The 16,145-nt window shown below is 50.2% G+C and overlaps 2 protein-coding genes across 4 annotated transcripts in view; one reads left to right on the plus strand and one right to left on the minus strand.

Annotated features, from left to right (window-relative positions):
- Window positions 1–8,542, minus strand: part of PPP1R16A (protein phosphatase 1 regulatory subunit 16A) — a 40,168-nt gene extending 31,626 nt beyond the window's left edge. Inside the window, exon 1 of one of the 3 annotated variants that reach the window (XM_029062545.2) lies at window positions 8,409–8,542. The gene's annotated coding sequence lies outside the window, so the exon portion shown is untranslated. Of the gene's footprint in view, window positions 1–4,141; window positions 4,196–8,408 lie in introns of those variants that run through there. The other 2 variants (XM_029062544.2, XM_029062543.2) reach the window with 2 other exon arrangements.
- Window positions 8,543–10,663: 2,121 nt separating this feature from the next.
- LOC114811133 lies at window positions 10,664–12,409 on the plus strand. Its single transcript, XM_029062554.2, has 2 exons — window positions 10,664–10,834; window positions 11,045–12,409. Exons 1-2 carry the CDS (start codon window positions 10,675–10,677, stop codon window positions 12,391–12,393), a joined length of 1,509 nt encoding a protein of 502 aa, XP_028918387.1. The 5' UTR covers window positions 10,664–10,674; the 3' UTR covers window positions 12,394–12,409.
- Window positions 12,410–16,145: the final 3,736 nt, after the last annotated feature.

The raw sequence follows: 16,145 nt of genomic DNA on the forward strand, positions 1-16,145 counted from the left end.
TCGGCAACAAATAAGAATAATGTTGGTTTCTACGTGCTTGGAAGGTACGGTTTCGGCCACAGATAAGAATAATGTTGGTTTCTACGTGCTTGGAAAGTACGGTTTCGGCCACAGATAAGAATACTGTTGGTTTCTACGGGCCCGGAAAGTACGGTTTCGGCCACAAATAATGATAATGTTGGTATTTGTTAAGCGCTTACTAGGTGCCGAGCACTGTTCTAAGCGCTGGGGGAGATACAGGGTCACCAGGTTGTCCCACACTGGCTCAGTGGAAAGAGCATGGGCTTGGGAGTCAGGGGTCATGAGTTCGAATCCCGGCTCTGCCACTTGTCAGCTGGGTGACTGTGGGTGAGTCACTTCACTTCTCTGTGCCTCAGTGACCTCATCTGTAAAATGGGGGTTAACTGTGAGCCTCACGTGGGCCGACCTGATGACCCTGTATCTTCCCCAGCGCTTAGAACAGTGCTCTGCACCTAGTAAGCGCTTAATACCAACATTATTATTCATCCCCATTTTACAGATGAGGTCACTGAGGCACAGAGAAGTGCAGTGACTTGCCCACGGTCACCCAGCTGACAAGTGGCAGAGCCGGGATTCGAACCCATGAACTCTGACCCCCAAGCTCGGATTCTTTCCACCGAGCCACGCTGCTTCTCCGAGCTGCTTGCAGCTAGGTGACCTTGGGCAAGCCGCTTCATTCATTCATTCATTCAATAGTATTTATTGAGCGCTTACTATGTGCAGAGCACTGTACTAAGCGCTTGGGATGAACAAGTCGGCAACAGATAGAGACAGTCCCTGCCGTTCGTCGGGCTTACGGTCTAATCGGGGGAGACGGACGGACAAGAACAATGGCACTAAACAGCGTCGAGGGGAAGAACATCTCGTAAAAACCGATGGCGACTAAATAGAATCGAGGCGATGTACAATTCATTAACAAAATAAATAGGGTAACGAAAATATATACAGTCGAGCGGACGAGTACGGTGCCGTGGGGATGGGAAGGGAGAGGTGGAGGAGCAGAGGGAAAAGGGGAAAATGAGGCTTAAGCTGCGGAGAGGTAAAGGGGGGATGGCAGAGGGAGTAGAGGGGGAAGAGGAGCTCAGTCTGGGAACGCCTCTTGGAGGAGGTGATTTTTAAGTAAGGTTTTGAAGAGGGAAAGAGAATCAGTTTGGCGGAGGTGAGGAGGGAGGGCGTTCCGGGACCGCGGGAGGACGCGACCCGGGGGTCGACGGCGGGACGGGAGAGACCGAGGGACGGCGAGGAGGTGGGCGGCGGAGGAGCGGAGCGTGCGGGGTGGGCGGTAGAAAGAGGGAAGGGAGGAGAGGTAGGAAGGGGCAAGGTGACGGAGAGCCTCGAAGCCTAGAGTGAGGAGTTTTTGTTTGGAGCGGAGATCGATAGGCAACCACTGGAGTTGTTTAAGAAGGGGAGTGACAGGCCCAGATCGTTTCTGCGGGAAGATGAGCCGGGCAGCGGAGTGAAGAATAGACCGGAGCGGGACACTTCTCTGGGCCTCAGTTACCTCGTCGGTAAAGTCTGCTTCTCATAAAAAATACCATCGTTATTACGGGCGCTTAGCGCAGCGCTTGGCACAGAGTAAGCGCTTAACAAAAACCAGCATTTTTATGGGGGCTTAGAACAGCACTCGGCACATAGTAAGCGCTTAATAGACTCCATCAATATCATCCGTGCTTAGAGCAGCACTTGGCACAGAGTAAGGGCTTAAGAAATATCATTATTATTGTATTATTATGGGTGCTTAGAGCAGCACTTGGCACAGAGTAAGTGCTTAACAAATACCACTATTATTATTATTATTATTATGGGCGCTTAGAGCAGCGCTAGGCACAGAGTAAGCGCTTAACAAATGCCATCATTATGATTATTATTATTATTATGGGCGCTTAGAGGAGCGCTAGGCACATAGGAAGAGCTTAAGAAATACCATCGTTATGATTAATATTATTATGGGCACTTAGAGCAGCGCTAGGCACAGAGTAAGTGCTTAACAAATGCCATCATTATGATTATTATTATTATTATTATGGGTGCTTAGAGGAGCGCTAGGCACATAGTAAGAGATTAAGAAATACCATCATTATGATTATTATTATTATGGGCGCTTAGAGAAGCGCTAAGCACAGAGTAGGCGCTTAACAAATATCATTATTATTATCATGGGCGCTTTGAGCAGCGCTTGGCACCTGGTAAGAGCTTAAGAAATACCATCGTTATGATTATTATTATGGGCGCTTAAAGCAGCGCTCGGCACATAGTAGGCGCTTAACAAGACCATCATTATGATTATTATTATGGGGCGCTTAGAGCGGCGCTTGGCACAGAGTAAGAACTTAAGAAATACCATTGTTATTATATTATTATGGGCGCTTGGAGCAGCGCTTGGCACGTAGTAGGCGCTTACGAAATACCATCATCATGATGATTATTATGGGCGCTTAGAGCGGCGCTCGGCACAGAGTAGGCGCTTAACAAATACCATCATCATGATTATTATGGGGTGCTTAGCGCAGCGCTTGGCACAGAGTAGGTGCTTAACAAACATCATCATATGATTATTATTATGGGGCGCTTAGAGCAGCGCTTAGCACATAGTAAGAGCTTAAGAAATACCATCATTATGATTATTGTTTTGGGCGCTTTGAGCAGCGTTTGGCACATAGTAAGAGCTTAAGAAATACCATCATTATGATTATTATTATGGGCGCTTAGAGCAGCGCTCGGCACAGAGTGGGGGCTTAAACACCATCATTATGATTGCGGCGATTAGCACAGAGTTGGAGCTTAAGAAATACCATCATTATTACAATATTATGGGGCGCTTAGAGCAACGCTTGGCACAGAGTAAGTGCTTTAGAAATACCATCATTATGATATTATCATGGGGCGCTTAGAGCAGCGCTTGGCACAGAGTTGGAGCTTAAGAAATACCATCATTATTACATTATTATGGGGCGTTCAGAGCAGCGCCTAGCACATAGTAGCAGCTTAAGAAATACCATCATCATTATATTATTATGGGGGGCTTAGAGCAGCGCTTAGCAGATGGTAGGAGCTTAAGAAATACCATTATCATTATGTTATTAAGGGGCGCTTAAAGCAGCGCTTGGCACAGAGTAGGTGCTCAACAAACAGATCATTATGATTATTATTATGGGGGGCTTAGAGCAGCGCTTAGCACAGAGTAGGAGCTTAAGAAATACCATCATTATTACATTATTATGGGGCGCTTAGAGCAGTGCTTTAACAGATAGTAGGAGCTTAAGAAATACCATCATCATTATATTATTATGGGGCGCTTAGAGCAGCGCTTAGCACAGAGTAGGAGCTTAAGAAACACCATCATTATGATATTATTACGGGGCGCTCAGAGCAGCGCTTGGCGCATAGTAGGTACTTAAACACCATCATTATGATTAAGAAATACCATCATTATTATATTATTATGGAGCGCTTAGCACATAGTAGGAGCTAAAGAAATACCATCATTATTATATTACGGGGCGCTTAGCACATAGTAGGAGTTTAAGAAATGCCATCATTATTATATTATTATGGGGCGCTTAGCACATAGTAGGAGCTAAAGAGATACCATCATTATTATATTATTATGGGGTGCTTAGCACATAGAAGGAACTTAACAGATACCATCATTATTATATTATTATGGGGCGCTTAGCACATAGTAGGAGCTTAAGAAATACCACCATTATTATATTATGGGGCGCTTAGCACAGAGTAAGAGCTTAAGAAATGCCATCATCACTGTATTATTATGGGCGCTTAGCACATAGTAGGAGCTTAAGAAATGCCATCATTATGATATTACTATGGGGCGCTTAGCACATAGTAGGCGCTTAAGAAATGCCATCATTATGATATTACTATGGGGCGCTTAGCACATAGTAGGCGCTTAAGAAATGCCATCATTATTATATTACTATGGGGAGCTTAGCACATAGCAGGAGCTTAAGAAATGCCACCATTATGATATTATTAGGGGGCGCCGAGCGCAGCGCTTGGCACAGAGTAGGTGCTGAATGAATGCCCTGATGATGACGATGGTGATGATGGGGGGGGGGGGGGGGAGGGAGGGAGGACGATGACCGCGCCGCACACTCACCTGAGCGCTGCGCTCCCTCTGCCCCAGGGGCGGGCCCCGCGCGACGCCCTCGCCATGGCAACGCCACACTTCCGCTCACGCGCCAGCCGGCCGCCCGGAAGTGGGGCCCCCACGGGGACCGGAAGTGTGGCATCGGGGGGGACAGGAAGTGTGGCATCGAGAGACCGGAAGTGTGGCATCCGGACGGCCGAAAAGTGTGGCGTCGTGCCGGAAGTGTGGCTCAGAGCCGGACCGCTGTGAGGCGGAAGTGTGGCATCGGGACCGCCAGAAGTGTGGCGTCGCAGCGGAAGTGTGGCATCGAGCCGGCCTGCCCCAAGTGGGGCTCCTCATTCATTCATTCATTCATTCATTCATTCATTCATTCATTCATTCATTCATTCATTCACTCACTCACTCACTCACTCACTCACTCATTCTTATAATAATAATGATGTTGGTATTTTTTAAGTGCTTACTATGTGCAAAGCACCGTTCTAAGCGCTGGGGGAGATCCCGGGGCATCAGGTTGGCCCACGTGAGGCTCACAGTCTTCATCCCCATTTTACAGATGAGTTAACTGAGGCCCAGAGAACAATATGAATAATGTTGGTATTTGTTAAGCGCTTACTATGTGCAGAGCACCATTCTAAGCGCTGGGGGAGATACAGGGTCATCAGGTTGTCCCACGTGACGCCCAGTCTTCATCCCCATTTTACAGATGAGGGAACTGAGGCCCAGAGAAGTGAAGTGACTCACCCACAGTCACACAGCTGACAAGGGGCAGAGCCAGGATTCGAACCCATGACCTCTGACTCCCAAGCCCGGGCTCTTTCCACTGTGTCACGCTGCTTCTCTTATTGAGCTCTCACTGTGCGCAGAGCGCTGTACTAAGCACTTGGAAAGCCCAATTCAGCAATAAAGAGAGACCACCCCTGCCCACACCAGCTTTACAGAGAAGCTCGTGCTCAGTGGAAAGAGCACCAGCTTGGGAGTCAGAGGTCGTGGGTTCTAATCCCCCCTCCACCACTTGTCAGCCGGGTGACTGTGGGCGAGTCACTTCACTTCTCTGGGCCTCAGTGACCTCGTAGCGCTTAGAGCAGTGCTCTGCACATAGTAAGCGCTTAACAGACACCAACATTATTATTATTAAAATGGAGATTAAGACTGGAAGTCCCACGTGGGACAACCTGATGACCTTGTATTCCACCCAGCTCTTAGAATAATAATAATAATAATAATGTTGGTATTTGTTAAGCGCTTACTATGTGCCGAGCACTGTTCTAAGCGCTGGGGTAGACATAGGGAAATCAGGTTGTCCCACGTGGGGCTCACGGTCTTAATCCCCATTTTACAGATGAGGGAACTGAGGCACAGAGAAGTTAAGTGACTTGCTCACAGTCACACAGCCGACAAGTGGCAGAGCTGGGATTCGAACTCATGAGCCCTGACTCCAAAGCCCATGCTCTTTCCACTGAGCCATGCTGCTTCTCCAACAGTGCTTGGCACATAATAAGCACTTAACAAATACCATCATTATTATTATTATCATCCGCTCAACTGTATATATCTTCATCACCCTATTTATTTTGTTTAATGAGATGGACATCACCCTGATTCCATTTATTTGCTATTGTTTTAATGAGATGTTCTTCCCCTTGACTCTATTTATTGCCATTGTTCTTGTCTGTCCGTCTCCCACGATTAGACTGTAAGCCAGACAAAGGGCAGGGATTGTCTCTCTCTGTTGCCGATTTATGCATTCCAAGCGCTTAGTACAGTGCTCTGCACATAGTAAGCGCTCAATAAATACTATTGAATGAATGAATATTATCAAAGGGGGAAAGAGGGAGGGAGGCCCCGCGAGGCGGGTGGGGCCGGGGATTTGTAGGGCGAGGAGCCTCCTTCTGTTGATTGTGTCTGTAACCTTTTTGTCTACCCTATCAGCACATCCAGGGTGGGGACCAGGTTTCTTTCTTTTCCATTTTTTTTTTTAATGCTATTTGTTAAGCACTTACTAGGTGTCAGGCTCTGTACTAAGCGCTGGGGTAGATACAAGGTCATCAGGTGTGGATTCAAGGTCATCAGGTTGGACACAGTCCCCCATCCCACATGGGGCTCACAGGCTCAATCCCCATTTTACAGATGAGGGAACTGGGGCCCAGAGAAGTGAAGTGACTTGCTCAAGGTCACCCAGCAGATAAGTGGCAGAGGCGGCACTAGAACCCAGGTCCTCCTGACTCCCAGGCCTGTGCTCTACTCACTAGGCCACGCTGCTTCTCTCCCTCAACAGCCTGTACAATGTGCATGGCGTCTGCCTGGGCTGCCCCGACAGACCGTCAGCCCCTGGAAAATAATAAGGACTGTCTTTTTTTGGTTTTGATAAGTGATTACTATGTTCCAGGCACTGTACTAAGCTAGATGTAGGCCAATCAGGTTGGGCACAGTCCATGTCATTCAGGCAATTAATTATGATATTTGTTAAGTGCTTACTATGTGCCAAGCACTGTTCTAAGCGCTGGGGAGGATACAATGTGATCAGGTTGTCCCACGTGGGGCTCACACAGTCTAAATCCCCATTTTACAGATGAGGGAACTGAGGCTCAGAGAAGTTAAGTGCCTTACCCAAGGGTGACACAGCACAGAGGTGATGGAGTCGGGATTAGAACTCACGTCCTCTGACTCCCAAGTCCGTGCTCTTGCCTCTAAACCACGCTGCTTGCGCGCTTACGTGTACTAAGCGCTTGGGAGAGTACATTACAACAATAAACAGACACATTCCCTGCCCACAACGAGTTTTCAGCCCATGGGGCTCCCAACCTGATCCCCCTTTTCCAGATGAGGTAACTGAGGCACAGAGGAAGTGCGGTGACTCACCCAAGGTCACACAGCAGACAAATGTCTTCTTCTTCTCGCTCCCCAGAGCACCAAGGACAGAGTGTGTACCTGGTCTCTCAGTGGACTGTCTTATCGACTATCCATGCCTCGAGGGCAGCCCATCTTCCCCAAAACCCAATGATGATGATAATGAAGTAGGATGGGCCTTGGTCTAAAGTCTTCAACACCGAGAATACGCACAAAGGCAGCAAATGTGCCTCGGTTTCCTCCTGTGTAAAACGGGGATTAAGACAGGGACTGGGTCTGACCTGGTTAGTGCTTGGCGTAGAGTAAGTGCTTAACAAATCCCACAGCTATTATTATTTCCTCTGGGGCTCTTAATGAGAAAAACCTAAGGTAAAAAATATCATCACGTGCCTGCTGAAACTGGATGGGAACTTTGCAAACCAGGTCGAATGCATATTATAAATGTGGATTCCAGTTTGAACGTGGGCAAGGCCCTGCTCCCAGCCACAGGTTCAGGGTGCCAAAATCCCCGTGGTGGGGCCTGGATCCAAAATCTCCCTCAGAAGGAGAATCATGTGAGCCACCTCCACCCGTCCCTCCTCCCCGGGACATCCGGATTAGCCCTAGAGCAGTGAAGCAACTGCTCCAGGCTCCTGATAACTGGGGACTTCCAAGCAGCCGCTGAAGGCACCGGCATTAACCCTGTGGAACTGATCGGCCTCTGGGATTTTTTTATTTCTGCAGGGCTACTCCCAAATCCTCCTGGCTCCTACCCAGCAACTACCTGGAGCCAGGTGAGAGAGCAGTTTTTCGGCATGGAGCCAATTAGCGAGGCATAGAGGAAGTAAAAGAAATTTCCACTCCTCCCGTCCTACTCAGACTGCTTCGGATCTGTCTGCCTGACACCTAGTCACCAATTAGCAAATAGCCACAATTATTATCATCATCATTATTATGACCCCCCAATCCCCTCCACACTTTCTGAGTCGTCCCTACTCTGGACGACTGGCACCGCTAATCAAACCTCGTATTTGTGTTTCTGTTTCTGTCCAGTCCCAACCAACAAAGTGTCACTTCCTCAAGGGCAAAAAACTTGTCTTCTCTGTCCCTTCTCCAGGTGGGTTGGTGTGTCTGATGTCCCGTCTCTACCTCAGGCCTCTTCGGGACTGAGAGTTTGTCCCTCCCCACAGCACCAGGTAAGGGGAGGGGTGTGTTTATGCCTGTGTCCCTTCAATCTCTCACCCTTTCGAAAGTAGGGACCATGTCTCTTCTCCCTCAGCCCTACATGGAAGGCAGTAGCGTGTATGAGAGTGTGTGCACCCTGTTTTCCCAGAGGGGGAAAGGAAGAGAAGGGAGAAGACTGAGGGAGAGAGAGGAATGGGGATTTGAGGAAAGGGAAAGAGGAGCAGGAATGAAGGACAACTCGCCACCTGGTCCTCTCTCTTACCTGCCGCCAGCCTCTATTGCTCTTCTGGTCCTGGTAGTTCTGGTCCCCGCACCCCTCTTCTGGTCCCAGCACCCCTCGAGCTGGGTGGCAAGAGCAGGAGGCCGCAGGGAGCTACCGCAGCCAGCCGGCCTGGTCAAAGAGGAATTTCCTGGCTGAAAATAGCTAGTTTCCGAATCAGCCAGAAACGCGTCACACAGCAATGCCGTAAACTTCTATTCTCATCCCGGTAATAACAGTTTAGCTCTGGGGCTTTCTCCCCCTCTAGAACGGGAGGTCCTGTGTGTGGGGAAGGTGTCTACCAATTCTGTCGTACTGTAGTCTCCCAAGCATTTAGCCCAGTGCTCTGCATCCGGAAAGCACTTGATAAATACCGTCGTCGACTGAGTGTAAGAACGACTGCTCTCGCAGGCACTGAAGGAGAGGACTCTTCCTCTTCTTCTCCAGGATTAACAATAAAGTGTATTTATTGAGCACTTACTGGGTGCAGAGCACTGTACTCAGCACTTGGGAGAGGACAATATGAGGAGCCCTAAATGACCTTAGACCGGTCAAATGACAAGCCGAACCCTTCTGAAAGCATGGTTGTTCCACCAAAGCTGGGGAGTTTGTCATTTAAAATGGATGGGAGTTGGGGGTGGGGTGGGGTCTTCCCAAACTGCCTCATTAAACTGTCAGCCCCTCTGGGGCGAGAAACTTGATTTTCTCCTCCTTCTCCCTCTCTCGCTCCGCCTAAAATTATAGCAGCGATAATGGTTTTTAATTGAGTGACTGCAGAATGCAATACGTTCTGCAATAGCCCCCAAGCCCTTAGTACAGTGCTCTGCACATAGTAAGCACTCAATAAATACTATTGAATGAATGAATACATTCTGGAGCAGCGGGAAGCATCATGGAGTAATGGATAGAGCACCGGCCTGGGGGTCAGAAGGCCATGAGTTCTAATCCCAGCTCTGCCACTTGTCTGCCGGGCAACCTTGGGTAAGCCACTTCACTTCTCCGGGCCTCAGTTCCCTCCTCTGTAAAATGGGGATGGAGACGGTGAGCCCCATCTGGGACAGGGACTGTGTCCAACCTGATTTACTTGTATCCACCGCAGTGCCTGGCACCTAGTAAGTGCTTCACAAATGTCACAATTATGATTATTATTACTAAAAACCTGGGGAAGTACAACAGAAACCCAGTACTCATTGCCTAGCCACCAAGGGTTTCCGATTTAATGACCTCAGTCCAAACCGACGCTGTTCCCATTCCCTCCCTTGGCTCCCTAAGTTTCTGTCTCTGTGTCCGACCTGATTATTTCATATCTACCTCAGCACTTGGTACAATGCTCGGCACAGAGTAAGCTCAGCGTGGCCCAGTGGATAGAGCCCGTAAGTCAGAAGGACCCGGGTTCTAATCCTGACTCCGCCACTTGCCTGCTGTGTGACCTCGGCCAAGTCACTTCTCCGTGCCTCAGTTCCCTCATCTGTAAAATGGGGATTAAAACTATGAGCCCCACGTGGGACAGGGACTGGGTCCAAACTAATTAGCTTGTATCTACCACTGCGCTTAGAACAGTGCTTGACACATAGTAAGCGCTTAACAAATACCAACGTTATTAAATACCACTGTTAGCTAGTTTTCAGATCAGCATACCTGAATATCTTAATAATATCTTAATAATATAATATCTTCATACCTGAATAAGCATATCTTAGCATACCTGGCCTTCATCGGCTCCATCCCCCAAAGCAACTTCCTTCTCAGGCACCGAGCTCCTTCTCTTCATGACCCCCTAGTCCCCTTTCCCTCCCTTTGCTGGCATGTCAAAGTCTCCTCTTCTGGGTCTTTACGTCCCCCAGTCCTGCCCCGAGTCTTCCCGTGCCCCGAGTGGGCAGTGACAGCTGATGATTCTCGGGATAATAATAATAGTAATGTTGGTATTGGTTACACGCTTACTATGTGCAGAGCACTGTTCTAAGCGCTGGGGTAGATACAGGGTAATCAGGTTGTCCCACGTGAGGCTCACAGTTAATCCCCATTTTACAGATGAGGTAACTGAGGCACAGAGAAGTTAAGTGACTCGCCCACAGTCACACAGCTGACAAGTGGCAGAGCCGGGAGTCGAACCCATGACCTCTGACTCCGAAGCCCAGGCTCTTTCCACTGAGCCACGCTGTTTCTCTAATGCGTAGGTGGCCCTTCGCATCACTCGGTTCCGTTTCCCTCACAATGGGGTGCTCCTCCTCACTGCAGGAGGGGGGTCGACAGGCTCCAACTGGGTGAGATGTTTCGCCGGCATTATGGGGGGTCCCTAGGGCACGTACCCCGGGACCCTTCCCCACAGCAGCCGAGGCGCTGTTGCTCAGCCTGGGCCGGGCCCCAGACAGGCTGGGGGAGACGTCAGGGGGGCGGTTTCCCCAGCGTCTTCAGCAGTTCTGGCTCTGGTGAGCGAGGGTGAGGAGAAGGGGAGGGGGCTTGGAGAGAAGGGTCCAGGGAGGGAGAAGAATCTGGGTTGGGGAGGAGGCGCTGGGGATTGAGAAGTTCACGGTTGGTGGGAATGAATCTAGTTTGGGGAGGGGGGACAGAGGTGGACGGGAGTAACCGCCCCCTACCCCAAATCTTTCACACCTCCATCCCGGCCCTGTCCCCCGCAGAGCCATCCTTTCACTCGTGGGGCTGTAAGCCAGGCCCCGGAGGAGAACGAAACCATCGCAACTCCAAGGACTTGGCTAGTGGAGGCAGTGGCCCACAGCCCCCCGAGGCCTCACCCGTTCGGGTCGTGGAGCGCCACTCGGTGTTTGCCAACAATGCTTCCACCGCTCTCCACTCCTTCCTGACCCAGATGTGGCAGGTGTCAGATCCCAGGGACTCCGGCCTTCCCTGCGACCCCAACGGCATCTCTGGCCCCTGCCCTACCTCCAGCGGCTCCAACTCGAAGGAGTTCCCACCTAGGAGGGCAGGAGGCATGAGGCGGTCAGGGGTTTGGGGTCCCGGGTGTCACCCTCCAGATTTCAACGATGGGCAAGCCGCTACCCAGCGGGAGAGCCAGAGAGGGACGGGGCCGGTCCAAGAGCCTCAGATCCGGCCGGAATGTGCTCTGGTCCACCTGTTCGGCTGCGACGACTGCCAGAGGCTGAACTGGGGTTGCGGGGAGGTCTGGCAAAGGGACTCTTCCCCGGGACCAGAGAGAAGCAAGGTGTTGGCGGGACCGTGCTGGTGGCCAGGAGCTGGGGACAAGAAGGGGAAGGAGGGACAGGAAGAAGAAGAAGAAGAGGAGGAGGAAGAAGAAGAAGAGGAAGAGGAGGAGGAAGAAGAAGAGGAAGAAGAAGATTGGGAAGAACTGTGGGTGAGTGGGAAGCCCCTGGAACTAAAGACTGGGCCGAGAGGAAAACCTAAGGAACAAGATGCCTGGAGCTGCACCCATCAGGGGCACCGTAGGGACCCAGAGAGGGCAGTGGAAGATCCCTGGGCACTGGCAAAGTGGGAATGGAGTGGGGAGATGAAGAAGAACTGGCCCGAGCTGTGGGAAGGCCCCGGAGACAACGTCCAAGCTTCGCTTTCCCCCCGGCACCAGGAGGTGGATGGGGGTTGCAGAAACAGTGGCGCCCCTGTATTGCCTGGGAGGGCCCGGGGTCATGTCAGGCTCATCGTGGAGGCATTTGAGCGCAAGTCCCGGAGGGCTGAACGGGCAGCCCAGCGCCAGGAGCAGGAGTTGGGGCAGGTTTTGATCCCGACCCCGGGTCTTGCTCCCGCTTCCCAGGCTAGCGGGGGGTCAAGGAGAAGAGGCAGCTCCCGGGCAGGGGGAAACTTCAGGCCTTCTGACGATCTCCTTCAGGCCCCTTTCCCAACCAGGCGGGGCTCAGGTCAGGACACTAACGCAGGGGAGGGCAAGGGCCCGGCACGAGCGAGAAGACCCCCCTCTCAGCTCAGGGGTCCGGGGCAGTGGGAGAAAGAAGGGAGGGGTCTGGCTAGTCCTCAAGCTTCGAAGCACAAGCAATATTAAACAGCCTTTGCTGCAAGCACTGATTTGTGCTGGGGAAGAAAAGAGGGATTTAGGGGAAGGGGTTCGTTCCCCTTAATTTCTCTGGAATTGGAACCCCTGCTATGACCAATGTTATTGTACTGGGGATGAGGACGATTACTGAAGAAGCCCCGCTCTGTAGAGGATGACAGAAATGTTGGCTAGGGTGAAAACACACACACACGTTAGCTGGGCACAAGAGACAAGTTGGCTAGGGATGGTGATCTCGCTGGACTTTTCAAAGAACAGAAATTTCCAACAGCAGCAGGAATTCTGGCGACTTGCTGGGCGGAAGGGAAGGGATAGTAATTGTGGTCCATCTGTTGAGCGCTTACTGTGGGCCAAGCACTATACTAAGCACCGGGACAGATACACGACGATCAGGTTCCAGGCACAGTCCCCATTCCACATGGGGCTCACAGTCTAAGTTGGAGTTGGAGAATAGTTCATGGATCCCCATTTCATGGACGAGGAAACTGAGGCACACAGAAGTTAAAGGACCTGGGGTCACAACAAGCCAGCAAGCGGCCGAGCTGGGATTAGAACCCAGGCCCTCTGACTCCCAGGCCGGTGCTCGTTCGGCTAGAACAGAATTTCGGTAGGACAATCCTGCAGGCGAAACAAGCTCTCTAAAAGGTCAGGAAAGGGTCGGTTTCCACAACTTTGGGGGTGTAAAAGGGGGAGGGGCAGGATTTAAGGGCGGAATTTTGGGGCTTTACACACTATTCTCCCCCTCCCCCCTTCCTCATTAGCACTGGGCTAATTGATACCCCTCTGCAAATCTCTGACAAGGACAGAACCTCATACCCACAGAGGGTATCAGAGACTCAATCAGGTGGATCCATCACAACAATAATAATAATAATAATAATAATGGTGTTTGTTAAGCGCTTACTATGAGCCAAGCACTCGACTAAGCACGGGGGTAGATACGAGGTTATCAGGTTGTCCCACGTGGGAATCCCCATTTTACAGGTGAGGGAACTAAGGCACAGGGAACAATAATAATAATAATAATAATGGTATTTGTTAAGCGCTTACTAAGTGCCAAGCACTCTTCTAAGCACCAGGGTAGATACAAGATCATAGGGTTGTCCCACGTGGGGCTCACGGTCTTCATTCCCATTTTACAGATGAGGTCGCGGAGGCACAGAGAAGTGAAGTGACTTACCCAAGGTCACACAGCTGACAAGCGGCGGAGCCGGGATTAGAACCCACGACCTCTGACTCCTAAACCCGGGCTTTTTCCACCGAGCCACACTCAGCCTGCGGGGATCCTGCCCAGATTATTTCCAGCAGTTTGGAGACTCATAGAGTCTTCCCACCCCTCGAGAGAAACATTATTATTCACCCCCTCGTCCTGCTCCACAACCCTCTCCTTCCCCACAACTCCTCCAGCGCCTGCCTCCTCCCTCCCTCCCTCAGGAACTGAGTATCAATCAACGAATCAATAGTATTTATTGAGCACTTACTATGCGCAGAGCCCTGTACTAAGCGTTTGGGAGAGTCCACTACAACAGAATTAGCAGACACAGTCCCTGGCCATACTGAATTTTCAGTCAAGAGGGTGGAGTGAATATCAGTGTCCTGAGGGGGTGGGGTGTGGCTCAGTGGAAAGAGCCCAAGCTTGGGAGTCAGAGGTCGTGGGTTCTAATCCAGATCTGCCGCTTGTCTGCTGGGTGACTTTGGGCAAGTCACTTCACTTCTCTGTGACTCAGTTCCCTCCTCTGGAAAATGGGGATGAAGACTGGGAGCCCCACGGGGGACAACCCCATGATCTTGTATCTACCCCAGTGCTTAGAAGAGTGACTCAGTTACCTCATCTGTAAAATGGGGATTAAGACGTGGGACAACCTGATTACTTTGTTTCTCTCCCAGTGCTGAAAGCAGTGCTTGGCACATAGTAAGTACTTAACAAATACCAGTATTATTATTATTATGGCTCTCAAGGGACGCTAAACTAGGTCTAAAGCTCAGGGGTCCCTCAGAGGGGGGGATTCTGCAGTCCCTTAGCCACTCACTCCCCATGCCAGAGGCTGGCAGAATTAACAGTCCATTCAATAGTATTTATTGAGTGCTTACTATGTGCAGAGCACTGTACTAAGTGCTTGGAATGGACAATTCAGCAACAGAGTGGGGCTAGGAATATAGGGAAAGGGAGGAGAGGAGAGGAGGCATTTGGGCATTTGATATTTGGCCCTTCTTCCACCCCATACAACCTATGTACGTATCTTTAAATTATACATTATAAATTATTTATTTATAGTACTGTCTCCCTCTTAGACTGTAAGCTCTCTGAGGGTAGGGAACAAACTTGCCAACTCTGTTGCATTGATTACACTGTAAGCCCGTCAAGGGGCAGGGATTGTCTCTATCTGTTGCCGAATTGTCCATTCCAAGCACTTAGTACAGTGCTCTGCACCTAGTAAGCGCTCAATAAATACTATTGAATGAATGAATGAATTGTATTCTCCCAAGCGCATGGCACTTTGGATTTTCATCCTTTATTCACCCCTCCATCAGCCCCACGGCATTTATGTACATGTCCATAATTTATTTATTTCGTATTATTGCCTGTCTCCACCTCTAGACTCTTTGGGGTCAGGGAACATGACTACCATTTTGGAGAAGCAGCGTGGCTCAGTGGAAAGAGCCCGGGCTTGGGAGTCAGAGGGCACGGGTTCTAATCCCCACTCTGCCGCTTATCAGCTGTGTGACTTTGGGCAAGTCACTTTAGAGAAGCAGCGTGGCTCAGTGGAAAGAGCATGGGCTTTGGAGTCAGGGCTCATGAGTTCAAATCCCAGCTCTGCCACTTGTCGGCTGTGTGACTGTGGGCAAGTCACTTCACTTCACTGTGCCTCAGTTCCCTCATCTGTAAAATGGGGATTAAGACTGTGAGCCCCATGTGGGACAACCTGATTCCCTATGTCTACCCCAGCGCTTAGAACAGTGCTTGGCACATAGTAAGCGTTTAACAAATACCAACATTATTATTATTATTATTCTCTGTGCCTCAGTGACCTCATCTGTCAAATGGGGATTAAGACTGTGAGCCCCGTGAGGGCCAACCTAATTACCTTGTATCTGCCCAGCGCTTAGAACACTGCTTGGCACATAGTAAGCGCTTAAAGATACCAAATTATTATTATTACCAACTCTGTTCTACTGTAATCGCCCAAGCATTTAGTACAGCATTCTGCACACGGTGAGAGCGCTCAATAAACGTGATGGATCGCTTGATTACTTAAGACAGTGCTCGGCACGTAGTAAGCACTCAATAAAAACCATTGACTGACTCATTGACTGATTAAGAGGAAAGAAGGGCCGGTAATGGGTTGTGGCTAGGGGAGGGAGGAAGGGAGGGACGGAGGGAAAGAAGAAAATAGGTGGAGTTTTCCCAAGGAGAGGAGGGGATTGGGACACTTGGGACAGACCAGTGCTTGGCTCCTATTAAGAGCTTAACAAATACCACCTTTATTATTCAGTAGTATTTATTGAGCGCTTACTATGTGCAGAGCACTGTACTAAGCGCTTGGAATGGACAATTCAGCAACAGATAGAGACCATCCCTGCCCAGTGATGGGCTCACAGTTATTTGAGAGAAACAGCGTGGCTCAGTGGAAAGAGCCCGGGCTGGGGAGTCAGAGGATGTGGGTTCTAATCCCGGCTCCGCCACTTGTCTGCTGCGTGACCTTGGGCGAACCGCTGCTGTGCCTCGGTGATCTCCTCTGTAA

Source organism: Ornithorhynchus anatinus, chromosome 4 (assembly GCF_004115215.2).
Source record: "Ornithorhynchus anatinus isolate Pmale09 chromosome 4, mOrnAna1.pri.v4, whole genome shotgun sequence".
In the NCBI taxonomy this organism is placed as follows: domain Eukaryota; kingdom Metazoa; phylum Chordata; class Mammalia; order Monotremata; family Ornithorhynchidae; genus Ornithorhynchus; species Ornithorhynchus anatinus.